This window comes from Trichophyton rubrum, assembly GCF_000151425.1.
Source record: "Trichophyton rubrum CBS 118892 genomic scaffold supercont2.11, whole genome shotgun sequence".
NCBI lineage: Eukaryota > Fungi > Ascomycota > Eurotiomycetes > Onygenales > Arthrodermataceae > Trichophyton > Trichophyton rubrum.
The window spans coordinates 514,904-538,985 of record NW_003456418.1 but is presented as its reverse complement, the minus strand read 5'-3'; the positions used below and the strand labels follow the sequence as shown (position 1 = coordinate 538,985).

Genomic DNA, 24,082 nt, shown 5'->3' with positions numbered 1-24,082 from the left:
TGGAGGGGAAGAATCGAAACGAAGAAGAAAAAGATTTTTTCCTTAGTGAGAGGTCAGGTGACCGCGACGGAAGGTTACCTTGGGCAACCAAAGGAGAGCTTCACGACTGGGACGGGACCGCATTCTGGAGCCTTCGAGAAGGGCCGTCGACTCGTGGACGGCCATCGCAGAGGTTGGAAATATATATATATATATTTGTATATAAAAAGGGCAGCGCATGGTATGTCGATCTCCAGCAAGTGAAGACGTACACCATGTCTTGTCGTCTTGTTATGCGAGGGAGCCGGCAGCTGTTTCAAGCTCCCAGAGCTGCAGCTCATATTAATACGACCGCGCGAAGAGCCCTATACGGCCTGCTACCCCGGCAACTGTCGAAGCAGTATGTTCCTGCATCCGGTTTTGTGCGTCACTATGCGAATGGCAGGCCTCATCCTCCTGGCGGCACACACCGAATGAATCTTGGTGGTGAGCCAGAGAAGCCAGCGTTGGAGCAGTTTGGAGTCGACCTTACAGCGAGAGCGAAAGACGGAAAACTCGATCCGGTTATCGGTAGAGACGCTGAAATTCACCGAACCATCCAAATTTTGTCGAGAAGGACGAAGAATAACCCTGTTCTCATCGGAGCGGCCGGCACAGGCAAAACTGCTGTGCTCGAAGGGTTAGCCCAGCGGATAGTCAGAGGCGATGTTCCTGAGAGCGTCAAGAACAAGCGAGTTATCTCTCTTGATCTCGGACAGCTGATTGCTGGTGCCAAGTTCAGAGGTGACTTCGAAGAGCGGCTGAAGCGCGTCCTGAAAGAGGTGGAAGACGCCCAGGGCGGTGTCATTCTCTTCGTCGACGAGCTGCATACCTTGCTCGGTCTCGGCAAGGCAGAAGGCAGTATAGATGCAAGCAACCTTATCAAGCCTGCTCTAGCGAGAGGAGACCTTCAATGCTGTGGTGCTACCACTCTCAATGAGTACAGGCAGATCGAAAAGGACGTTGCGCTGGCGCGAAGATTTCAACCTATTCTAGTGGAGGAACCGACTGTTCCAGACACCATTTCGATCCTCCGAGGAATCAAGGACAAATACGAAGTTCATCATGGAGTCCGAATCACTGATGGTGCTCTAGTTGCTGCTGCCACCTACAGCAATAGATACATCACCGATCGTTTCCTTCCGGACAAAGCTATCGACCTAGTAGACGAAGCTGCTTCGGCCCTACGGCTTCAGCAAGAGTCGAAACCGGACGCCATTCAGGAACTTGATAGGCAGATCATGACCATCCAAATCGAGCTAGAGTCTCTTCGGAAGGAAAAGGATATAGCTAGCGTGGAACGCCGGGAGAAGCTTGAAGAACTCCTCAAATCCAAACAAGAGGACGTCGGAAAACTCACCGAGGCATGGGATAAAGAGAAGGCGGAACTTGAAGCTATCAAACAAGCTAAGGAGGATCTGGAACGGGCCAGGGGTGAGCTAGAACAAGCCCAGCTGGAAGGGAACTTTGCAAAAGCCGGTGAGCTGAGATATTCGACGATCCCGAATCTGGAAAAGAAGCTGCCTCAAGAAGACGACACTGGTTCGACGGGCACGCAAGGACAAAGCCTGTTACATGACTCCGTTACCGCTGATGACATTGCCGGTGTGGTCTCTCGCACGACAGGTATCCCGGTCAACAAACTGATGTCCGGGGAGGTCGAGAAGTTAATCCACATGGAGGATACTCTCCGCAAATCCGTTCGTGGTCAAGACGAAGCCTTGGAAGCGGTAGCAAACGCCGTAAGGATGCAGAGAGCCGGTCTCAGCGGTGAAAACAGACCCTTAGCATCCTTCATGTTTCTTGGGCCCACCGGTGTTGGCAAAACTGAATTATGCAAAAAGATGGCTGGTTTCCTTTTCTCAACTGAAACCGCCGTTGTCCGTTTCGATATGAGTGAATTCCAGGAGAAACATACTGTCAGCCGGCTCATCGGATCTCCAGCTGGATACGTGGGTTATGATGATGCCGGCCAACTTACTGAAGCTGTTCGCAGGAAACCATATGCCGTTCTTCTTTTCGATGAGTTTGAAAAGGCTCATCGTGACATCTCTGCTCTTCTGCTTCAGGTGCTGGATGAAGGCTTCCTCACTGACGCCCAGGGTCACAAAATCGACTTCCGCAATACCCTCATTGTCCTTACATCCAACTTAGGTGCTGAAGTGCTTGTTTCAACAGATGCTTCTGAGGGTGAGGATATCTCTCCCGAAATGAAGTCAGCAGTAATGGGAATTGTCCAGTCATCATACCCACCTGAGTTCCTGAACAGAATAGATGAATTCATCTTGTTCAAGCGATTGTCGCGATCCGCTCTCCGGGATATCGTCGACATTCGCGTCAAGGAGCTCCAAGCTAGACTAGATGACCGGCGAATAACCCTTAGTGTCAGCGACGAAATCAAAGACTGGCTCTGTGAAAAAGGCTATGATCCCAAGTATGGTGCCAGACCATTGAATAGGCTCATATCTAAGGAAATCGGTAATCATCTTGCGGATAAAATCATTCGAGGACAAGTTGTTTCTGGTCAAACAGCTACCGCTATCTTCAATGAAGACAAAACGGGATTGGATATCGCAACTGAAAAGTCAGCCTGAGCCTCTGCGCTATCATGTATGATTATGGTATTGGTTTGTATTATATAACAATATACCACGAATCTCTTTTCTTTCCGTTCTCATATCAATGAAAGAGCCTCTACTCTATTTATCATATTGTTCGATATCATCATTTTCGTTCACAAGGAACAGTTACTTTGGACGATGCCACTTTTGTTCGTGTCCTAATTGGGTAATACCCGATTAAGCTTAAATCAACATCAAGTCACGAAAGACAACTCCAACCTCCACTCTATTTCTCTTAGTAAAGATTATCAAGGATTACCAGGAATATCAAGAATACACAATCGCACCACAGCATGGCACGATCATTCCCAGCCAGGGAGAGGAGGAATCCATTCACCAAAGGTCGTGGAAGAGGGTATTTTTCCCGAAGGTCTCGTGGAAACAGAACCTCGAGCCAAGATACCCACTATATTTCATCACGGCCATCTTATTCCAGAGCCGTTTCGGTCGCAACGAGTAGAAATCCGCAGAATGAAAATGAAAATCTTCCCTCCAATACATTGCCACATAGTCAAGTTTCTACCCAGGAGGAGCGATTGGACGATGATGATGAAGAGCTTTGCAAAGTTGTCATGGCCGTAGATATGAAGGACCAAGGAACAATCGGCTGCAGTTATTATTCTGCTCAGGAAGAGAAACTATATGTCATGGAGGACATCGTCTATGGTGGGTATGGTGTTATTGACATCTGTACGTGGAGACTCCGCACCTGTCTCTCTTGTTGTCTACTAAATTCCCTTATAACTAGTAAAACTAGAAATCGAACCCACAGTGCTGCTGCTATCTCTGCGGGCTGATCAGGGATTAGAAGATCCTACACATCCGGAAGGCACAAGTCGTGCTACCTCTGACATCGGTTAGCCTTCCATCACTCGATAGAAGCAAGGACAAATATCTGACCAATGATACTCTAGATTCGCATCTCCAGCTACCATACCTGCTAGACGTGCGTCCAACCCAAGAGTTTGGATTTGAAAATGCAAAGATCAAACTCGCAGCTTTCAAATTCAACTCTGAGTCTAATGAAACGTTTAAGTTCCTTATACCGGGAACAGGCTTCTCTCATGATGGTAATGTTACAGGAGAAAATGTTGAATTCACAGAACAGCAAGGCGATTTATTGAACATCGGTGGGTTCGTTGACATGGAAAACCGTATATCCGTCGGCTGTGCAGGAGCGATTCTCACGTACTTGCAAAGGAAACGTGCTACTTTATCCCTGCAACATGGCTCATTAGGCGCTCCCGCAATCGGTATTAGCGCTATTGGGATGATTAGCCTACAAAAAGCAATGTCAGAATTCTCTTGGGCTTTCATATTACAACAAATTCAGCTAACATATAACCACAGGCTCATCAATAGAGATACCCTGGCTTCCCTTCAAATACTACAGTCCGAGTCCCATCCAAACGCCTTCAATCAAGGCCCAGGCAAAACGTCATCAGGGTCGAAGGAAGGATTATCTATATATGGTCTCTTCCATCATTTTGCAAGAACACCCCAAGGAAAACGCTTGCTAAAGCAGCTTTTTCTTCGTCCAAGTACTGATCCCACCGTAATTGGCCAGAGACATGAATTCATCAGTGTCTTTTTACGGCCAGAAAATGACCCTACCCTTGGACAACTCATCAAAAGCTTGAAGAATATTAAGAATATGAGACCAGTTATGATTCATCTGCGAAAAGGAATCAGTACTGGAAGTGCGAAGTTCAGAGGGTTTAAAGGCGTAGTGTGGTCCAGTCTACTTGACGTATGTCTATTACTTCAAATCCTTATATATAGTTGCTGGCCTCTAAACAGGAACTAACATGGCTTATAGTTTGCGTTTCATGCCATTGATGTCAATCTAGCTTTGAAGGAAGTTACTGGGGTTCAAGCACTAGACGTTTGCATGAAGGTGGGCTCGTGAAAATCGAACATCGCTGACTTGACAGTTCTAACTACTTGTTGTTTTGTAGGCACTACTAAAGCTTGATCTAGCCCAGCTACATCAGGTTGGGGCTAAAATCCATGAGATAGTAGGGGAAACCTTGACATTTTTTTATTCCAGCTAACCATTCACTAGGTTGACCTTTCTATTTCTGTCGAGGAGCATCGCACAGTGGTTCGATCTGGAATTGATCAGGAACTGGACAATTTGAAGGAGACTTATAGCGGTATGGATAGCTTGCTCAACCAGGTCGCTGTCAACATTGCCGCATCCCTCCCAGAGGCGATAACTAAGGAAATAAATGTCGTTTATTTCCCACAGCTTGGCTTCAATATCGCTATGCCATTTGACGATAGGGATATGCCCATGTATGGTTCAAACGACGAGGACTGGACTCAGGTATTCAACACGGAAAATAGAGCTTATTTTAAAGACTCAAGAATGCGTGAAATGGATGAGAAACTCGGTGATGTATACGGATTAATCTGTGGTAAGTTTTGACCACAGTATTCCAAATCTCTACTTAAATCACTTACAATATCCAGAGAAGGAAATAGAAATCGTTTATAAACTTGCACAAGATATCTTGACATACGAGAAGATGCTTGTTGATGCGTCTAATATATGTGGGGAAATTGATAGGTATACCATTCCTAGATCCTAGTCTTCAGCTTCTTCTCACGACTAGAATAGCCTTCTGGCTCTAGTCCAGGGTGCTAGTTTGCATAAACTTGTACGACCTCGCATGACCGAGGAGAATGTAATATCCATCAAGAGTGGCCGGTAAGTCTTCCTTATTAATCTCCTCTCGTAACGAGGCTGTTAACTCTCCATAGTCATATGCTCCATGAAGCAACAGTGTCATCATTTGTACCCAACGATACATTTATTGTCGGCGGGAAAGGGTCCATGGAGGACACCCCAAATGATGTGCCCTCTAACACTGACCCACGTCCCGCAGGAGAAACAACTCAGAGACCAAGCATGCTCCTCTTGACCGGTCCAAACTTCTCAGGGAAGAGTGTCTACCTCAGCCAGGTAAGCCACGCTGCCCTATCCAGATAGCCTGGCTAGAGCTTAACTCTGTATAGGTTGCTATCATTGTTTATATGGCTCATATTGGAAGGTTGATACCAATTCTCAACTACTATCCTTCAAAATCTAACTACTTGCCAGCTTTGTCCCCGCTGATAGCGCCATAATTGGCTATACTGATAGGATATTGACTAGAATATCAACTCGGGAGACCGTTTCAAAGGTTTGTGATAAGTTCCGTGCAATATATATGGTACTTACAACGTTAGATTCAAAGTACATTTGCGAACGACCTTCAACAGGTATCATTTGCCCTAAATCAAGCTACCAATAGAAGTTTGATAATCATTGATGAATTCGGCAAAGGCACTGAATCATCCGGTACAAGTTTCTTGCCCAGATAACACCAAGCTAGTGCTAACTCATGATCGTAGACGGTGCAGGTCTGGCCTGCGGATTGTTTGAATACCTCCTAAGTGTGGGAGATCAGCGCCCAAAGGTGATTGCAGCTACCCATTTCCATGAGATATTCGAAAATGGGTTCCTCAAATCACGCCCAGAGCTAGAATTTGGTCACATGGAAGTTCAAATCAATCGTTCCGCTGAGAATGTTGAGGATCAAGTCACATACCTCTATAAGTGAGATATCATTGTTAGACCATTAAGAAACGCAAATGCTAAGCTTCTAGTAGTTTCCGGCTGGGAAAGAGCAGCTCGAGCTTTGGAACCAAGTACGTTTACGTAATATATCATGACATTGACATAACTAACGGACTCCCTAGCTGTGCTGCAATGGCAGGGATAGATACTGGAATAGTCTCTCGCGCACAGGAAATAGAAGCATTGATACATCGCAAGGAAGATCTGGTAGCTAGTTGCGCAAGAATGACCGCAAGAGAGGCGGAAGAGCTTGAACAGGCGGTATGTACTGCTCTAACCTGATTCCTGATACCTATAAGTGAAGTCACTGCATTATCCCGCAGAACCTAACCGGTACTCAACTGAATTAGGAGCATCTGGCAAGGAAATTCCTGGAAGCCGACTTTTCAAATGTTGGTTCCGGAGAAGAAACGACAACAACATGCGCCAGATCACTCCTAGAGGAGATAATAGGGAGTAGGATGGATGAAGTCTCCCGTGTTATGGGGTCGGATGAGAATATAGAGAATAGTCCACCTCCCGCTGTAAATTCTTTATCTCTCCTGTCGCCTTAAGCCTTCCCTACTGGCATGTAATTTACCATGAATTGTGTTATTATCAGTCGTTTCCCTTTTATTTTTTATACCAAACGACGACATGCTCTATAATTTTACACTCTTTACCAAATTCTTCTTGATACCCGTCAACTCTCCGCCATATCCACCACGACCTTCACCACCCTTGTAGATCTGCTTCATGCTTCCAAGCTTCTTCTTTTTGGCCTCAAACTTCTTTCTCTTCTTCACCCTAGGATTTCGCATATCCTTACTTCGTTTTGGTGCCAATCCTTTGTTCTTTTCAATAGCATAGGTGATGGCACGTTTGCCATCAGGGCCAACCTCCTCTTGGATCTCCACACGGCCACCCTCCTTAGCAGCAAGGGCACGCGCTTCAAATAATGCCTTCTTGTCAGCTTTCTTTTGCTTCTGACGAGAGGCAACCATGTCATAGTAATTGTCGCTGTTAGAACCATCCATCTCACCGCGAACTTCTCTTGCCATCCGATAGTCATCTTCATCAGTATCACCGCCAAGGCGCTCGTTCTCATTTGCTTCCATGCGTCCTCTCCTCTGTGCCTCCTCGTTAAGACGAGCCTGACGGTCCTTGTTTCGTTCTTTGTATGGTAGATCTGTATCTCCACCAGCATGTCTACCGGCAGCATCGCGCTTGTTTGCTTTTTGGGCAATCTGGGAGGTATAAAAGCGTAGTGATTTCTTCTTCTTAGCTTTCTCGGCAACTTCGTGAGCAGTAAGTCTAGTCTCGTCTCCAAAATCGGAGTCATCGTCATGAAGCCGTGGCTCACGCTGCGAAGCTAGCCTTGACGAATTTCCCTGATCCAGCAGCCTAGATAATTCCTGTAGGCCAAGCTCAGTCTGGTTGAGTTTTTCAGCACGCTGCGACTCGACAACTGCCTGCGCCTCTTCCATCAATCTCTGAGCCTTTGATTTTTTGGGTATTTTCACAGCTTTGGCCACCTTTGATGGTTTGTCTAGTGACGATTTTTTGGCTGGAATTTTGATAGAAATTTCTTCCTCTTTTTCAATATCAGATGGCTCTTCTTCAATCTCTTGCAAATCTTTTACCTGTTCCCAGGTTTTTCGACAGGCAACCAATGCATCCATGACGGGGTGTTCTCTGAGTTCCGCTGGTGGTAAGGCTAGACAGCTTTCAGTGCCATTTCGGGCAGGGGAAGTCAAAAGCACAAAATACATGCTGATGACTCCAAGGTAGGCAGCTAATGCACGGAATTGCAGAACGGACAGTGGTGTCTTCTCACCCAGGGTTTCCTTGCAAGTCTTCCGAGGCCCATCAACTGCCACAGAGAGTTCTCGGTATCGAGGCTGAAGCTCTGCATAATCCCGTGACAGAGGTAGAAACTCAGGGTACCGCTTCGATAAAATATCCAACCTCTCCTCGACACTCATGTCATCAGGTATCTGTATTTCTGGGAGTAGCTCTGTAATGGTTTTTCCATGCGATATGGAGTCTTTCGATGTTTCCCCATCCCCTTTCATACTGTCAAGCCATTCGGATTCGTCATATCCAAAATCAGCATCCGTCATGGACTGTATTTTTTTCAGCTGGATCTTCTTGGCTTCTTCCTCTTCTTCTAGCGCATCTCCCTCTGTCTCAATTGTGTCGGCATTGTAGTAGTCCGATTTCAATACTCCCCATGCGGTGATCCCTTCTTCCTCGTCTTCCTCCGGTTTCTTACCGTCATCAAGGAGGTCAGGACTCAGTTCTTCTCTTCGTCGTAGCTTCGGGAGTTTCTTCTTTGATTGTGCGCTTTTATCTTCCCTTTCTACTTCTTCTTCCCCTTCTTCATCCCCGTAATCATAATCATCCTCCGATGCTGACTCGGATAGGTACCCGTGAACCTCTTCGTCTGATAGTTGCAGTAACCGCTCTAGGTATTCAAATGTTAGTACTCAGGCGAACTTCTATGAGGAAAAGTGAGCGCGCAAATACCGTCTTCTTCCAGCTTCCGCCTGCGTTTCACCTCCGGGCGTTCTTCAAGCAAAACACGGTCTCGTCCAGCTTCGAATTCATCCTCAGAGTTCTCAAATCTTGCATCTGCCGCAAACCTCGAGTTTTCGCCCTCAATAGGGTTCTTGCTGCGGTGAGCTAGGGCAGTTCCGCCAGCCTTTCTCTTCTTTGCCATGATATTTTATAAAGAGAGCAAGTGTATCCTGAATTATTCACTCTTCCCAACGCCTGCCGCAAGATCAAAGTTGACAATCAGAGTGCTAATTTCGAGCTTCCAAAAAAAAAAAAAAAAAAAATACAAAAATTACCAAAGTCTGGTGGAGCAGCCGAGGCCTAACTTAATTAGGTATAGTGTATTTTTGGTATTAATTACGGTTATCGATAACAAATATGTGGTGATTGTACGTAATCACAAGGTTCGTAACTTGAAAAAGGAATTATTGAGAAGCACGGGTACTTCTCGCTAGTTGAGTTAAACTAGTTGTGAGCTCCTGAAGACACTCAACCTCTCTGTCCATATCTAAGATCACATAAACCCCGAAGATTGTGTAGGTTCCAGATACTTCTAAGCAGGTAACTCTGGCGTGCAGCCGTTTGTATGGAAGGAATAGGTTATCCGAGTGTTAAGTCGGTTGCAGCAGTCTTGCTCTTTGGCATATTTGTATACCTGGCAGCACCGATGTTTGGCTTTGGCGGGAAGAACCAATTCCAGGTCGATGGACAGGTATGTGGGAGCTGGTAATATGGATGACATGTTTTACGTATGGCTGATATAGGCTTAGACGGTTCTCATCACTGGAGGCTCAGAGGGAATGGGCCGAAGTGTTGCCATCGAGCTATCAAAAAAGGGTGCCAACATTGTCATCGTATCGCGAACTGTATCCAAGCTTGAGGCAGCATTGAATGATATCAAAGTGCGTATGCATATTGACGAGCAACACATATAAATGGCCGTTTTCTCATGTTTTACACAGGCTACAGCTTTATACCCGGAGAGGCAGAAGTTTCACTATGTCAGCGCAGACCTCAAAGACCACGAAGGAACCGAGCATGCCCTGGAAGAAGTCAGCAAATGGAACGGCGGCCAGCCTCCTGATATTGTTTGGTGCTGTGCTGGGATGTCACTACCTGGATTCTTCGTCACCACTCCGCCAGAGACTCTAAAGTCCCAGATGGACACAATCTACTGGACTGCTGCCTTTACCGCGCACTCGACTCTTAGCAGATGGCTGTCCCCGGTTGACCCTAGCTCAAGAAACACAAAATCTTCTCCCCGCCACATTATCTTCACCTCTTCAGCTGCCGTATTTGTGCCCTTGGCTGGCTATGGCCCTTACAGTCCTGCAAAGGCCGCTATGAGAGCTCTGGCAGACACCCTCGCACAAGAGATTGAAGTATACAATGGATCAAGGAAGAACCTGCAACAACCAGCTCCAGCTGCTGATGTCAAGATCCATATCGTTTACCCTATGGGGATCCTCTCGCCTGGATTTGCCCACGAACAAACCATTAAGCCGGACCTGACCAAACTGTTAGAGGAAGCCGATAAGCCTCAGACACCGGATGAAGTTGCCAGGATATCCATAAAGGGCCTTGAGAAGGGTGAATATATGATCACTACTATGTTAATTGGAACTTTGATGAAGGGAGCTGCGATGGGAAGTAGCCCTCGAAACAACATCATCATCGACACCCTTATTAGCATGGTCAGCGCCATCGCATTCATCTTTGTTATCCCGGATTTGGCAGGCAAAGCATGGAACTGGGGTCGCACTCATGGAGTTCCCAAACCTCGTTGATAGTCTTCATTGCCTGGTGATGTGAAATTACTGGTTACCCCCTGAAGGCGTACCTGGAGTTGCACCTTACCTCAACCACGGATTGCCCTAAGTTACATAAAAATATCATTATTGTTTTCTTGAATATTTGCTTCACACAGACCAGTCAGTGCTAGCTGTGATAGTAGAACTACGTAGTCGCACGGCTCTTCTCCACGTTGCACGGTATGTGACCGGAGAGTAGATAGTGGCTTCCACCAGCTCGACCATGACGAAAGCCGGGCCGCCACTCGACCTGTAGCTATAGCACGATATTCGAAGCATCAAATGAAGAGCATGAAATAGTTAGCAGGTCTGTGTGGATAAGACGAATGACGTAACAAGCCGTCCAGCTCGTTAACCAACTGTAAGATCCTTGTTGCCAAAAAAAATATATCTGAAAGGCGAACAGAAACATTGCATAGCCAACCTCACCGGCTGCCCGTCGCAAAGGTCCGGTCAGCGATGGGCGCGCTTCTCTCGATTCCAGTGCTATCGTATCTGCTGATACCGTCCATGTCTTCGTACGGAACGAGCCTGAATCTGATCTTCTTCTACCTCACCTGGACGACACTCGTCCTCTCCCACGGCCCGTTGAAAGTCGAGCTCGTCGGTACCACGGCCGTCCGATTGATATTTTACTTCATACCGTCCGTCCTGTTCTTCTTATTCGATATCCTAATTCCCTCTGCCTCGGTGGTGTTGAAAGTATACGGCAAAGATGGCCTGCCACAAGGGAAGAAGAAGAACTATGGCAGTTCGGAGCTTAAGGTGGCTCTCTGGGCTATATTTAATTTGATTCTGGGCATAGCAGCACAGGGAATTATTGAATTTGTTTTGACGAGAGTACTGGGGGTGAAGAGTCGGTTGAAGGTGACGACGAAGCTGCCTCTGCCGTGGGATATTATCAAGGGAGTGGGGAGGGCGTTGATAATTCGAGAGGTATGTTTACAAGCTGCTCTTCATTGACAGCCAGAGACTGAAGTCTGATCTAGATACTGCAATATCTTGTTCATCGCTATGCTCTGCACTCATGGACACCTTTCCAGCAATATCATAACGACTGGTACCATTCGATACACACTCCGTACCCGCTAACCGCTCACTACGACCACCCGGTCGCATACTTACTCTGGCACTTCCTTCCTACATTCCTGCCAGCAGCAGCATTCAGATGCCACCTGCTGACATACATGCTCTATCTCAGCATGGTGTCATTAGAGGAAACATTCGCGCATTCGGGGTATAAGCCGATGCCAACGAGTTTCTTTATTGGCGGTATAGCCAGACGAGTGGACCTGCATCTCTTGCATGGGGGGCATGGCAACTATGCGCCTTTGGGAATGATGGATTGGTTATTTGGAACATCTATAGGGGACGAGCTGGAAGATGATATTCCCGAGCAGTCTAACGGCGAAAGCATCGCTGAGAAGCTTGTTGAAAAGAAGCCAAGGCGAAGCCACCGCCGAAAGACCAGAGAAAATGTACACTAACTAATGAAGTTATTATTATTCTTGGATAAAACATTTGATGTTTCTTGATACCAAATGATAAGTGGAAGTGAAAGAACCAAGATGCCATCCAGTCATTGCGATCTTATTGGTAATAGTGACATGTGTACGAGCGGCTTGTAAAGAAAAGAGTAAATAGGGGCATGTATTTGACAACGGGCAGAGATATAGGTATGTGGTAGGGGATGTTCGATCAGGAAGACAGGTTTCGCTAATGTCGGAAGGCGGAGAAGAAACAGAGCAAGAGGTTGTTTGTTTGGTCGTCATCGTTTTTGTTTGTATTATATTGCAGAGTGTCTGGAAAGTTGCAACCAAGGCCCTTGATTTCTTTGGAAATTTTGATACTTCGGTGGGAAACACGCCATATCAGTGTGACGGAGGAGCATAGCTTTAAAGAACACAAGAACATACACACGTCAAGTTGAGGGCGTTGTGTTGCATATTCCCTCCCTGGCAACATACAAGGAATCTCCGCTTAGTGAAAAGAGAGAACAGAAGACATTATTTTAACGGCCATGAAACCACCACACTCCCGAATCTACCACTTCATCTCATGAGGTCTGTCGCCCTTCCGTAGGCTGAAGCTGGAGGCAAGGTAGCTGTCGAGGAACTCCTCCTTCTTGATGGTGGCCAAAAGGGCCGAATCGACGGCCTTTTGGTCGCTGGCACGTTCGCTTGTGATCTTCTTCTTCTACATGGGAAAACAATACATGTCAGCTATTGCCCTTTATTCCGCTTGTCCGCCCCAAGAATTCCCGTTGTACATACCTCAGGTGCTTCTCCTTGCTTGAAGAAAGCCTCCTCTCCCTTCTTCTCAGTGGTCTTGCCGGCAGTGAAATATCCGGGCTGAGAGACCTTCTCCAAAGTCTTCTCGTCAAGGCCGGTCAGTTTGACGGATGCGCTGGTGGCAATGACATATCGGGCATTGACTCGTCGAAGTGGGACACCGTTGAGCTTGTAGGGACCGGTAACGAGGAGGACACCCTGTGGGAGGTGCTTGAGAAGGACAACACGCTTGCCACGGAAACGGCCAGCGAGGAGGATAAGGATAGTGCCCGGCTGGAGACTGGCGCGTGGCTTAGCGGGGTTGACGGACTTGCGAACCTGTAGTTGAACGTTTATGTCAGTAACCGCGGTCTTCCACGATTCTTGATATTTATATATCAAATATATATATATATCGAAATATATATTTATATTTTGCCGTTCCAATTGTATTTCGCAATTCTCTTGGAAATTTAGAGATATTATCGCCAGATATAGCAGATTCTCCTCTCGGCTGCTCCTCGAGCATCTGCAAAACAATTGCAACACGACGTCGACGCTGGTATACTGACTTTCTTTGGTTGAGGCTCGTCATCAACAGGATACCACTTCTGTGCCTTCTTGGTCGGGACGGTCCTCTCGCCCTTTCCGAACTTCTTCGTCTGGCCAGGCGCCGACATGTTGGCTCTATGTGACGAAGACTTGGGAAACGAGAATTGCAATACTGCGGGATTCCCGGGGGTGGTCGACGGCGACGGTGGGTGGTGGTGGTTTTTGTCGTTGTTGAAGATCTGGAAGTTCGAAGTTCGACTTCTCGCTTTGCGCTTGTTCGATATTTTGTGGGAAGCGCACAAAGTGCCCTAGTTCTAGCCGAGGGCGCTAGGCTACTTTGGGACAATTTCGGCGTTCAATTTTTCCGGCTGCGTCAGATAAAGTCTATTAGTAAATGATATGAGTAATCAGTTACTTAGTCAGCAGCGCTTAGACCAACCGGCAGCCAAAGAAGCAACAACAGCAGAAAGTCAAGCGAACGAACGACAAGGACGAGACTGGCGGGAAGCGGAAGACGAAGACGAAGAAGAAGAAGAAGAAGCAGACGAGAAGACGAGACGACGAAGCGGACATGTCGATAGCACCGATTATCACCTTCAAGGGTGGCATCTGTGAGCTGGATGTGTGTTTTCTCTATGACACCTACATGACCGAGCTGGAAATATGCTAACAGGGAAACAGACCTCCGTCACCCCCAACGCCGTCAAGGCCCGGCCTACGCCCGGATACATCTACCTCTACTCGGAAGATGACCTTGTGCATTTCTGCTGGCGGCCGCGTTCGGCGCCCATAGATCAGCCGGAGCTCGATCTGGTCATGGTGCCTTCCGACGGAACATTCACGCCATACAAACCCACCAGCGCCCAGAGACCGTCCAACCCCGAACGGCCCACGAACGGCAGAATATACGTTTTAAAGTTTGCTTCCAGCTCGCAGAGACACCTTTTCTGGCTGCAATCTCGGAGTCAACATGAGCAGGGTAATCCAGCATGGTTCAGCGCGCGAGATCTGAAACTGGGCCAGATCGTCAACACCCTGCTGCAAGGCGAAGATATCGATGTGCAAGACGCCATTGACAGCCTGCCCAGAGGAGACGACGGTAATGATGGTGGTGATGATGACGAGACTATGGAAGACGTAGAGGGAACAGACCATAGCCCTGAGAGACGACGACATGGTGGCAGCGGAGGTGCTGGGCCTGGTGCTACGGGCGGTGACATACGAGAAGAAGGTCAAGAGTCAAGAGAGGGAGGAGCAGATGGCGGACGAGCGTAGGTATTACTCTCGGCACAGCGTTTTCTTTCTTTCTTTCTTTCTTTCTTTTTTTTTTCTTTGCTGCATCCTTGCTATCCTCCCTGCTGCTCTGTTCATGATCTAGAAAACTCAGCGCATTGCCAGAGCCTGCGTATAGTTTTGATGTTATGCCAGTTACGTTATTTGACTTTTGGCTGTATACGCCCAACATTTAAATCTGTGAGATTTTTTTGGTTTTGCTGCATGCCGCATATATGTATTTTGCTTATTTCTACAGCTGTGTGCACCATACTAACTTGAGAGCTCATAGTGCTGCCGGTTCGGATCCCTCCTCCGTTGTACAAAACTTTCTTCGGTCCTTGCAAGGCAATAATAGCCAGCAAGAGACGACAGAATCGCGGTACACGACTCTTGCCGATCTACTATCGACCCCATCGACTCTACCTTTCCTTGAATCGGCAGACGAGAGCACTCTCAACCAGCTGCTCAGTTCTCTTCCCGAGTCGTTGCAGCTCCTCTCCAAGCAAAATAGCAACGCACCAGTCGAGCGTATTAGCGTCGACAAGAAACGTAACGCCCTCCGTAAGGTTCTTCGCTCTCCACAGTTTGCACAGAGCCTTGGTAGCCTTACCATGGCCATCAGAGACGGAGGACTTCCCAGTATTAGTGACGCACTCAAGATCCCGGTCCAGAATGGCGGTTTCATGCGTCGCGGTGGTGTCCCGCTTGGTGGAGGAGAGGCTGTCAAAGCGTTTGTCGAAGGCGTCCGGCAGCAAGTAGAGGACAACCAGAAGGGTGATAGTATGGAGACAGACTGAGATAGCGGCTTTCAACGGTCCCTATCTTTCAGATCTTCACGAATAGCTCTATCCCTCCCCTGGACCAGCCGTCTTAGCTTTGCCCCAAGCCCCCAACCCCTGATGCGAACAACCAGTGTCATCGAAGACATGCTCTGATTAGCTAGCTACAAGGCCGCTAGTTATTCTTAGAAACAACTCCATGTCCAATTCGTGAAGGACAAATGATTCTCCAAGCCACTCTCATCGTCGTATCTGTATGCTGTATCCGTATTACCCATATATAATCTTCACTTTTGCGTGTAATTTATATGTATGTAATCCAATTACGCAACTCGTCACTCTTTCTCAGCCACGGTCTCGCGAAAACTGACTGCCGAATTTAGATCCTGCGGAAGACGCGAAGCGGGCTCGATGTCAACTTCGAATGGCTGCAGAGCTGAAGGGGATTCATCTCTGGAAAACACACAGCTAACAGTTTCTTTGACCTCCCGCCCCTTTACGCTCATCTCGCACCAGTTGTTGCAGCACTCCCCAACGCTGCGTGTGCAAGACTGGCAGTCAGCCTACTTCGTCTCGCCTACCACTTGGACAACGCGCGGTCCATTCACCCGCCAGATTTTTGACCGCGCCCTGTTGCTGACCAGGCGAACTCGCTAATAGGACGTTCACTCGATACTTGCCTAGGACCGATAGCTGCAATGTCTACGAATCGATGAGCAGAAGCGCCAATAACAAATGGCTCCGTCCGAGAACCCCAGCTACGATGCGAATAACCAGTCCGGCAGCCATTCGATACCCCTCCAAGACCTTTCAAGACCTCCGGGTACGGTGATCGCGGATGGCGCTGGACGCCGGGCGAGGAGTGCTACGATTGAAGATGAGCTTCCGGGGAGGCAGACCTCTGTTCGGGGAATACGGGCTATAGGCAGGCCGCTCTCGCAACGGTACGAGCGGATTGCAGAGAACTCGCCTACAGGGGACAGGAGAGCCGATGATCCTGATAACTTCGAATCCGTCAGTTTGTCTAATGATGCCGGGCCGTCGGGCTTCGATCATGCTTCATTTCACCAGAGTACTATTGGATTGAGCTTTGGGCCCCAGCAAGTTCGACATTCGGGATCTTCTATGGTCAGAAGGAGTGATGATAACAGCTATTTCGGTGCTTCTGAGGATACTGTGGGCCAGACTGGATCGGGATCGTTCGTCGGGGAGAACGATTCGTTGCCCCTTACGGATTCGCGATATTTACAGCCAATTAGTGGCGCTTCTGTCCCAGATGCACAGGCCCAGGTCAAACGGAATTCCAATGAAGACCGAAGTGTTCATTTTGCTGGAAGTGCTATGGGAGGTGGTTCTCACCTGGGAGATGACTTGGAGAGCGGACTTCGGTCGGGGCGAAGCAGCGTACGAAACTCACATCGATCTGCTACAGGTCGGCTTTCACCCTCTCCATCTCCTTCATCAGCTTTGTCTAGGGCAAGCTCCATGATGAGAATGGTCTCGCAGCGTGTTGTCAACCTAAGTAATGAACCGGAGGTTATCGAAAGTGTTATGAGACAGAAATCAGTACTTAAACATGCCCGCCTGGATGAACCCCCCTCTTTACCCGCCATGTTCGAATATGCGCATGATGTTGCGTCCTCAGAGACCGTAAATGAGGGGGGACAAGAAAAAAGGTCTTCAAAACCAAAACGGAAACATGGACATCCGGCCATAAGTCCATTAAGGGGTAAAGCGTTGGGCATATTCTCGGCAGACAATCCGGTCCGGAGATGGCTGTGTGAACTCCTGGTACATCCCGCAACGGAGCCAATAATTTTGATTCTTATCATCATCCAGACAATTCTACTAGCCATCGAATCATCTGTTCACACTGGCCGAAAAGGAAGCTGGTCTTCTCCCGTTGTCGACATCCTCTTCCTAGCAATCTTCATCATATATACCCTTGAATTGATAGCCAGGACCATCGTGTCGGGATTCATTCTCAATCCCGAGGAGTACAGCACTCTCGACCGCTCAGCAGGGTTTCGGAATGCTGTAATGATAAAAGCAAGAGAGCTGTTTTCGTTGCAGCGGCAGCCATCAACAAAGAAGCCTGCAGATCCGCAGCAAATGTCTATTATCAGGTCATTCACCACAATGCAACAACAAGCGGATGAAGTTGGAGATAGTCGACAACAGCAGCGTATCCGACTTGCCCGCCGAGCTTTTCTACGACATTCATTCAATAGGCTGGATTTTCTAGCCGTTGTGTCATACTGGATTGCATTTGCTTTGTCCGTCTTGTCCATCGACACAAATCACCACATTTACATATTTAAAATGCTAAGCAGTCTCCGGATTCTTCGTCTTCTTGCTTTGACAAGTGGAACAACTGTATGAATTCTAGTTTTCCCTTTCCATATCATCTATTCCGTATTGCTGCTAATGTTTTTCTAGGTGATTCTTCGAAGTTTGAAAAAGGCAGCACCTCTTCTAGTCAATGTTGCCTTCTTCATTTGCTTTTTCTGGCTTCTCTTTGCCATAATTGGAATCCAGAGCTTTAAGTCTAGCCTTCGTCGGACTTGTGTTTGGGTGGATCCATTGGGTGTAAGCAATTTCACCTTTAACCAAGCTCCGGATACAGTTCAGTTCTGTGGAGGCCACCTAGATAATATCACTGGCCTGGCTAAACCCTGGATCCATGCCAACGGGCAAAACGGAACGACATCTCCAAAAGGGCATCTCTGCCCCCAGGGATCTCTATGCATCGAGGGCAGTAATCCATATGCAGGTACCATGAGTTTCGACGATGTGTTGCACTCTCTCGAACTTGTTTTCGTTATAATGAGCTCAAATACCTTTTCCGATCTCCTTTACTTCACCACAGACAGCGATTACCTTGCTGCCTCCCTCTTCTTCATCGCCGGCTTCATCTTCCTTAGTTTATGGCTCGTCAACTTGCTAGTAGCTGTTATCACCTCCTCCTTTCAAGTTATTCGAGAAGAAAGCAAGCGAAGCGCATTTACCGCTGATAGAATCGACGATGTTGGACCAGAGGACACGTCTTTTCGCAGGGTCAGCAAACTAAAACGGCTCTTTAACCGTACAAACTACGTTTGGATTGGCATCATAGCATTCGGTCTAATAGTTCAGTGCCTGAGGAGCTCCTCGATGAGCTCCAACCGAAAAGAGCTTATTGATAGCACAGAATCTGCCGTCACCGTCATCCTCTTTATCGAAATTTGTTTCCGCATTGGGGTAGATTGGAGAAATTTTTTTAAATCCCGACAGAACTGGGCCGATCTCATCCTTGCCATCATCACAATGGTGATGCAAATTCCTCCCATCCGCTCGTCTGGTGGCGTCTACGCAGCATTATCCATCTTCCAGGTACTCCGGGTGTATCGGATAGTACTGGCCTTTTCGCTGACAAGAACCCTTATTATGACTGTGTTTAGCAACATCGTCGGTCTATTCAACCTCATTATCTTCGTCTTTTTGATCACCTTTCTAACCTCCATATTTGCTGTCCAATTGTTCCGTGACCAGATACCTGCCATGGACTCGGATGGCGAAGTTACTCGAACTACATTCTCCAATATATATAACTCGTTCCTGGGGATGTATCAGATCCTCTCTAGCGAGAATTGGACGTCGATTCTATATTCGGCTACCGAAGCTAATAGCCCTAGAGGCACAGCCTGGATTTCAGCGGCCTTTTTCATCATGTGGTTTGTGCTCGCTAACTTTGTTGTGTTGAACATGTTTATTGCTGTCATCCAGGAGAGCTTTGATATTTCTGAAGATGAGAAACGGCTCTATCAGGTCAGAGCATTCTTACAACAGAAACAACTAAGCGAATCATCCCATGGGAATCTTGCCTTGTCCAGCATATTTAAACTTGGCCGTGGCCGTGAACGATATAGAGACCCGCTTGATCATGGCCCTGCAGCACTTGAAATGCTTCTAAAAGAAGCAGTGGTTCAAGACTTCTTAGACGAGACATCACCACTGCGGCCCATGGAAACCCAGCCAACGGAACACCCGCCGGAGCAACAGGCTGTGCAGCCAGGATTCTTCTCCCGTATCTTCAACAAGTTAACAGAGCGTGTGTTGAACCGGGAGCCGAACCCTTTTTATTCGAAACTCAAGTTCTCAAGGGACCATGACGAACTAGACCCAGCAGCAATGGCAAAAGAAGTTCTCTCAGCTGCCGAACAAAGAAAACGTGCCCAACGACAATACCTCCAGAGGTACCCAAAGTATAATGTTTCTCTCTATATTTTTACGCCCTCTAATCCTATCCGCCGCATTTGTCAACGAATGGTAGGACCGGGCCGTGGAAAATCCCGTATTGAAGGAGTGGATCCATACAAGCCGGTGTGGTACCTTTTTTCAGCATTCATTTACGCTGCCATTGTTTCAATGGTGCTAATTGCTTGTATCTGCACTCCATTGTACCAACGCGCGTACTTTGAGACCCATGGCCCCGGCATCCACAATTGGTTCGTATGGACGGATCTATGGTTTGCCATTCTTTTCAGTGTTGAGGCTGTTATCAAGGTGATAGCAGACGGCTTTTTCTGGACACCAAATGCCTACTTCCGTGGATCTTGGGGCTTCATTGACGGTATTGTTCTTATCACTTTGTGGGTGAACGTTGTGGCTGCTTTGTATAGAACGGGTGATGTTTCGCGAGTCGTTGGTGCGTTCAGGGCACTCAGAGCATTGAGACTGTTGAATGTCAGCGAAAGTGCAAGAGAAACATTCCATTCCGTGATAGTAATGGGTGGATGGAAAGTCATTTCAGTATGTGGCATATAGCACCCAACCGCAGTATAGAGACTAACAGAATGTGTATTAGGCTGCCTTTGTTTCCATGAGTTTCCTCATTCCATTCGCCATTTATGGCTTGAATCTTTTCAATGGACAAATGAAACAATGCAACGACGGGGATTTCGGTTATGTTTCCCTGGCGCATTGTGTTGGAGAATATAAAAGCTCTCAATTCCAATGGCAGGTACTTGCGCCTCGAGCCGTGCACAACCCATTCTACAGCTTCGACAACTTCGGAAGTTCCCTTTTCATCCTTTTCCAGATTGTGTCTCAGGAAGGGTGGACTGATGTGTTATGGAATGCCATGAGTATCACTGGCGTGAACAAACAGCCTCAACCGTTTTCATCCCAAGCGAACGGCTTATTTTTCGTGGTGTTCAACCTGCTCGGTGCAGTTTTCGTCCTTACTCTGTTCGTCTCTGTCTTCATGCGAAACTACACGGAACAAACCGGTGTGGCCTTCTTGACGGCAGAACAGCGGTCGTGGCTGGAATTGCGCAAGCTTCTGAAGCAGATATCCCCTTCTAAGCGATCTCTTAACAAAGGCAATAACAAATTCAAAGCTTGGTGCTATCGAGTTGCGGTTAAAAAACATGGGAGATGGGCCCGGTTTATCACGGGATTGCTCTTGGTCCACCTCGTTCTCCTGGTCCTCGAGTTTTACCCGGAAGTTGACTGGTGGGAGAGGACAAGAGACGCCCTGTTCCTCTTCCTCACCCTATTCTATATCGCCAACGTTGTCATCCGTCTTGTCGGCCTAACTTGGCCTCGGTTTCGCCGCAGCTCATGGGATCTCTACTCCATTCTATCTGTAGTAGGAACCTTTATCACGACACTACTTGCCCTGATCAATGATAAAAGCATAGTCTTCGCCCAGCTTCACAAACTATTCCTGGTGTCCATTGCACTCCTCATTATACCACGCAACAACCAACTTGACCAGCTCTTCAAGACTGCTGCGGCTAGTTTGACATCAATCGGTAACCTGTTGGCCACCTGGTTTATCCTTTTCCTCGTCTACGCCATAGCATTGACTCAGATCTTCGGCTTGACCAAGTTCGGGGGCTCTGAAACGAGCAATCTCAATTTCAGAAGCGTGCCTAAAGCGCTAATCCTCCTATTCCGCATGAGCTGTGGTGAAGGGTGGAATCAAATTATGGAAGACTTTGCAACGATGGAGCCACCTTACTGCACACTCGGCGAGAATTTTTATAGGAGCGACTGTGGCAGTGCCGCCTGGGCTCGAACGCTGCTTATCTCATGGAACATTCTGAGCATGTACATCTTCGTCTCTCTATTTGTTTCACTCATCTTCGAGAGCTTCTCCTACGTCTATCAGCGGAGCAGTGGCCTGTATGCGATCAGCAGAGATGAAATCCGCCGTTTCAAACAGGCGTGGTCTACCTTTGACCCAGACGGAACGGGATATATTTCAAAAGAGGCCTTCCCAAGACTTTTAGGAGTAAGTATTATCCCGTCTGTTCAATTCTATTTTAATTGAATGCTTGTTAACGCTTTATGCTTAGGAACTTTCTGGCGTGTTCGAGATGCGTATATACGAAGGAGATTTTACCGTCGGCCGCATTCTAGAAGACTGTCGTGTCAATGTTCGAGAGTCAGAATTATCGCATTCTCGATCTGTGGGTGAACTAGATCTCAAGAAGCTTATGCTCCGTCTTTCCCATCTTCCTGTTGCCGAAATACGCAAAAGACGTGCACGCTTGAACGCCTTTTACGAGGAAGTGCTTGTCTCAGCTGATCCAGAACGAGGAATATCTTTTACTTCATGTCTTATGATCCTTGCTCATTACAATGTTATCACTGACAGCAAGAGTTTGAGGTAAGCCTTTTTTTATTTTTATTTTTTTTATAGGTGATCCATTCCACTTGTGGGCACTTAACAAGCTAACGACACACAATCCAGGCTGGAAGAGTTCCTACGGCGACGTGCCCGTCTACAGCGAGTTGAGGAAGCCGTCCGCCGAAACGTGGTAGTCGGATTCTTCAACACGCTCTATTGGTCGAGGCGATTCCGACAACGTATTCAAGCACGCCATGACTCTCGCCTGGTCTCGGTACCACAGTTCTCTGTTCCGGAGATATATGTCGAGGACGAGGACGGCCTTATGGACGAGGATCAATCGAGACGAGCATCAGAAGACCGTGCAAGATCACCAGAAGGATCCCCAAGCCGGAAAGCCCCGCGCATCGCTCTTCCAAAGATCGAGACCAACATGTTTGGCGACGAGGCTCATAGACTCCCGTCACCTACACATTCCGACTGGGGTAACTTCAATCCTTCTCTGACGCCTCAAAGTCCTACTACGACGTACGATAGCAGCATGCCTCGCGATGAGTCGGGTGAAGGGCATGGCCACCAACGCGGTGACAGCTCTGTGAGCGTACAGAACGTACAAGACGTGCTGGACTCCTTCGATCACTCTGTATGGGGCGAAAGTATCAGACGAAGCTTCACCCGTCGTCGGTCCCACGGCTCAGCAGGCGAGTAGGCGCAGTCACCCAGCCTTTTTCTTTTTCTTCCCCGACTTCTTTTACCCTCGAGTTACCTTTACCAAGGTGAAAATACCTATCAGCCCCCTTTGTGGATACTCCCTTAGTATGGGGAAATGCAGAAACGACAGACATGACCAACTCATCCGAGAAAACCAAAAAAGCACAGAACAACCCCGAACCAATTCCGAAATGCAAGAAGAAAAATTACTTGTCTCTGTCCCGTCTATACAGTAATGCATATATGAGACCCCCTTGATAGCAGCGAAAACGGGATCTCATGGGAGTTTTTGTTCGAGTTTTTCTTCTCCTTCCCTCCCGCTTTTTCTTCAATCCTTGTTAACGGACGAGATGCTTTGATTTTTACCCTTTGAAATCCCCCCCCTTTTTCACCACGTTCTGTTCTTGTATATGTGCTGATAACTCCAACTTGTTCCCCACCCTTTGATTTGATTCTCCTTTTTTTCAGCTTGAGAGTATTCTTGACGGTTTAAGTGATTCGAGACGGTTTGACCAAGTTGTTGGCTAGAGCTTTGGGAGTTTTCTTTGCTGTTAACTATCATATCCCTGTTTCCCCCCCTTGCAGATTCGCGCATAGACACCCATCCTTCCATCCAAGTGCAGCGCGTGCGTTCGACCTCGCCTTAGACAGCTGTTTTTTTGTTGTACATACCATAGCCTTCCCTTCCACACAGCCAATAATTCCTAATAATAGTTTCCCAGCGTCTGACTGTCTGCCTGCCTGGTTCGCACAAGCAACCGGCCTAGCAGCGAGTTCTCTCCTTCGTGAGCCCGAAGATCAAACACGCAGAGATTCGTAACCAGCTCCATCCAAACCCGCGGACCGGTCAGTTCTCGGACAGGCCCAGCCAGCGGACCGCCCTGGCGCCGGGGAAGGTGGCTGAGCTGGAGACGAGTCCATTGCCTTTCAACTCATCTAACTCTCTTCCCTAAACGCAGCGAGCCGGGAGAGAAAGGGGGGCTATCTGGCCGTCGAGCCGTCTGGCCTCTCCCCGATATAATAACCAAGGGCCGCCAACCAAGCTGATATCGCTCTCATCCCAGGCAAATAGTCGCACAGTCGCAGCCAATAAACGACCCGGGAAATCACGAAACTGCCCAATGGCAGGCTGCGTCTCCTGCCAGGCCCTGAATTCCACATGGACCGGGGGGGTTGGAATTGAAACAAAGCTGGTCCGTCCATGGCAGGGTTGCTTGCTTGTGCCAGGGCGAGGCCGGTTTTTCCTCTGCAGAGTGTCTTAGT

General features: G+C 47.8%; 8 protein-coding genes across 11 annotated transcripts; 6 read left to right on the top strand and 2 right to left on the bottom strand.

Moving 5' to 3' along the window:
* Nucleotides 1-254: 254 nt before the first annotated feature.
* TERG_07949 (uncharacterized protein) lies at nucleotides 255-2,612 on the top strand (the record flags this gene model as incomplete). The annotated part of the gene is made up of 1 exon (XM_003231600.1): nucleotides 255-2,612. The coding sequence occupies one exon, from the start codon at nucleotides 255-257 to the stop codon at nucleotides 2,610-2,612; it is 2,358 nt and encodes a 785-aa protein (XP_003231648.1).
* Nucleotides 2,613-2,932: 320 nt separating this feature from the next.
* TERG_07948 (uncharacterized protein) lies at nucleotides 2,933-6,818 on the top strand (the record flags this gene model as incomplete). Its single annotated transcript, XM_003231599.1, has 17 exons — nucleotides 2,933-3,329; nucleotides 3,388-3,495; nucleotides 3,554-3,932; nucleotides 3,990-4,389; nucleotides 4,459-4,536; nucleotides 4,598-4,657; nucleotides 4,705-5,059; nucleotides 5,115-5,211; nucleotides 5,263-5,352; nucleotides 5,406-5,607; nucleotides 5,661-5,695; nucleotides 5,746-5,827; nucleotides 5,874-5,985; nucleotides 6,039-6,243; nucleotides 6,297-6,335; nucleotides 6,387-6,525; nucleotides 6,615-6,818. 17 exons carry the CDS (start codon nucleotides 2,933-2,935, stop codon nucleotides 6,816-6,818), a joined length of 2,982 nt encoding a protein of 993 aa, XP_003231647.1.
* An 87-nt stretch (nucleotides 6,819-6,905) lies between these two features.
* On the bottom strand, nucleotides 6,906-8,965 carry TERG_07947 (uncharacterized protein; the record flags this gene model as incomplete). The annotated part of the gene is made up of 2 exons (XM_003231598.1): nucleotides 6,906-8,710; nucleotides 8,773-8,965. 2 exons carry the CDS (start codon nucleotides 8,963-8,965, stop codon nucleotides 6,906-6,908), a joined length of 1,998 nt encoding a protein of 665 aa, XP_003231646.1.
* A 123-nt stretch (nucleotides 8,966-9,088) lies between these two features.
* Nucleotides 9,089-10,837, top strand: TERG_07946 (uncharacterized protein). Of its 2 annotated transcripts, XM_003231597.2 has the most exons (3): nucleotides 9,133-9,514; nucleotides 9,573-9,704; nucleotides 9,765-10,837. In XM_003231597.2, exons 1-3 carry the CDS (start codon nucleotides 9,389-9,391, stop codon nucleotides 10,587-10,589), a joined length of 1,083 nt encoding a protein of 360 aa, XP_003231645.1. In that variant the 5' UTR covers nucleotides 9,133-9,388; the 3' UTR covers nucleotides 10,590-10,837. The 2 variants fall into 2 exon arrangements, with proteins under 2 accessions (XP_047607424.1, XP_003231645.1); XM_047750511.1 differs by having other exon boundaries at nucleotides 9,089-9,704.
* Nucleotides 10,838-11,062: 225 nt separating this feature from the next.
* On the top strand, nucleotides 11,063-12,100 carry TERG_07945 (uncharacterized protein; the record flags this gene model as incomplete). The annotated part of the gene is made up of 2 exons (XM_003231596.2): nucleotides 11,063-11,549; nucleotides 11,603-12,100. Exons 1-2 carry the CDS (start codon nucleotides 11,073-11,075, stop codon nucleotides 12,098-12,100), a joined length of 975 nt encoding a protein of 324 aa, XP_003231644.1. The 5' UTR covers nucleotides 11,063-11,072.
* Nucleotides 12,101-12,656: 556 nt separating this feature from the next.
* TERG_07944 lies at nucleotides 12,657-13,563 on the bottom strand (the record flags this gene model as incomplete). Of its 2 annotated transcripts, XM_003231595.1 has the most annotated exons (3): nucleotides 12,657-12,809; nucleotides 12,887-13,222; nucleotides 13,456-13,563. In XM_003231595.1, 3 exons carry the CDS (start codon nucleotides 13,561-13,563, stop codon nucleotides 12,657-12,659), a joined length of 597 nt encoding a protein of 198 aa, XP_003231643.1. The 2 variants fall into 2 exon arrangements, with proteins under 2 accessions (XP_003231643.1, XP_047607423.1); XM_047750510.1 differs by lacking the exon at nucleotides 12,657-12,809 and having other exon boundaries at nucleotides 12,836-13,222.
* Nucleotides 13,564-14,006: 443 nt separating this feature from the next.
* On the top strand, nucleotides 14,007-15,507 carry TERG_07943 (uncharacterized protein; the record flags this gene model as incomplete). The annotated part of the gene is made up of 3 exons (XM_003231594.1): nucleotides 14,007-14,057; nucleotides 14,117-14,706; nucleotides 15,000-15,507. The coding sequence occupies 3 exons, from the start codon at nucleotides 14,007-14,009 to the stop codon at nucleotides 15,505-15,507; spliced, it is 1,149 nt and encodes a 382-aa protein (XP_003231642.1).
* Nucleotides 15,508-16,224: 717 nt separating this feature from the next.
* On the top strand, nucleotides 16,225-23,720 carry TERG_07942 (uncharacterized protein; the record flags this gene model as incomplete). Of its 2 annotated transcripts, XM_003231593.1 has the most annotated exons (5): nucleotides 16,225-17,865; nucleotides 17,929-20,280; nucleotides 20,336-21,769; nucleotides 21,834-22,147; nucleotides 22,232-22,817. In XM_003231593.1, the coding sequence occupies 5 exons, from the start codon at nucleotides 16,225-16,227 to the stop codon at nucleotides 22,815-22,817; spliced, it is 6,327 nt and encodes a 2,108-aa protein (XP_003231641.1). The 2 variants fall into 2 exon arrangements, with proteins under 2 accessions (XP_003231641.1, XP_047607422.1); XM_047750509.1 differs by having other exon boundaries at nucleotides 20,336-22,147; nucleotides 22,232-23,720.
* Between the last annotated feature and the right edge of the window lie 362 nt (nucleotides 23,721-24,082).

Bases quoted from the DNA above. Each gene is read 5' to 3' on its own strand.
- TERG_07946 (XM_003231597.2), top strand. From the start codon at position 9,389: ATGGAAGGAATAGGTTATCCGAGTGTTAAGTCGGTTGCAGCAGTCTTG. The intron at 9,515-9,572 runs GTATGTGGGAGC...ATATAGGCTTAG, and splicing joins AATTCCAGGTCGATGGACAG to ACGGTTCTCATCACTGGAGG. The intron at 9,705-9,764 runs GTGCGTATGCAT...TGTTTTACACAG, and splicing joins CAGCATTGAATGATATCAAA to GCTACAGCTTTATACCCGGA.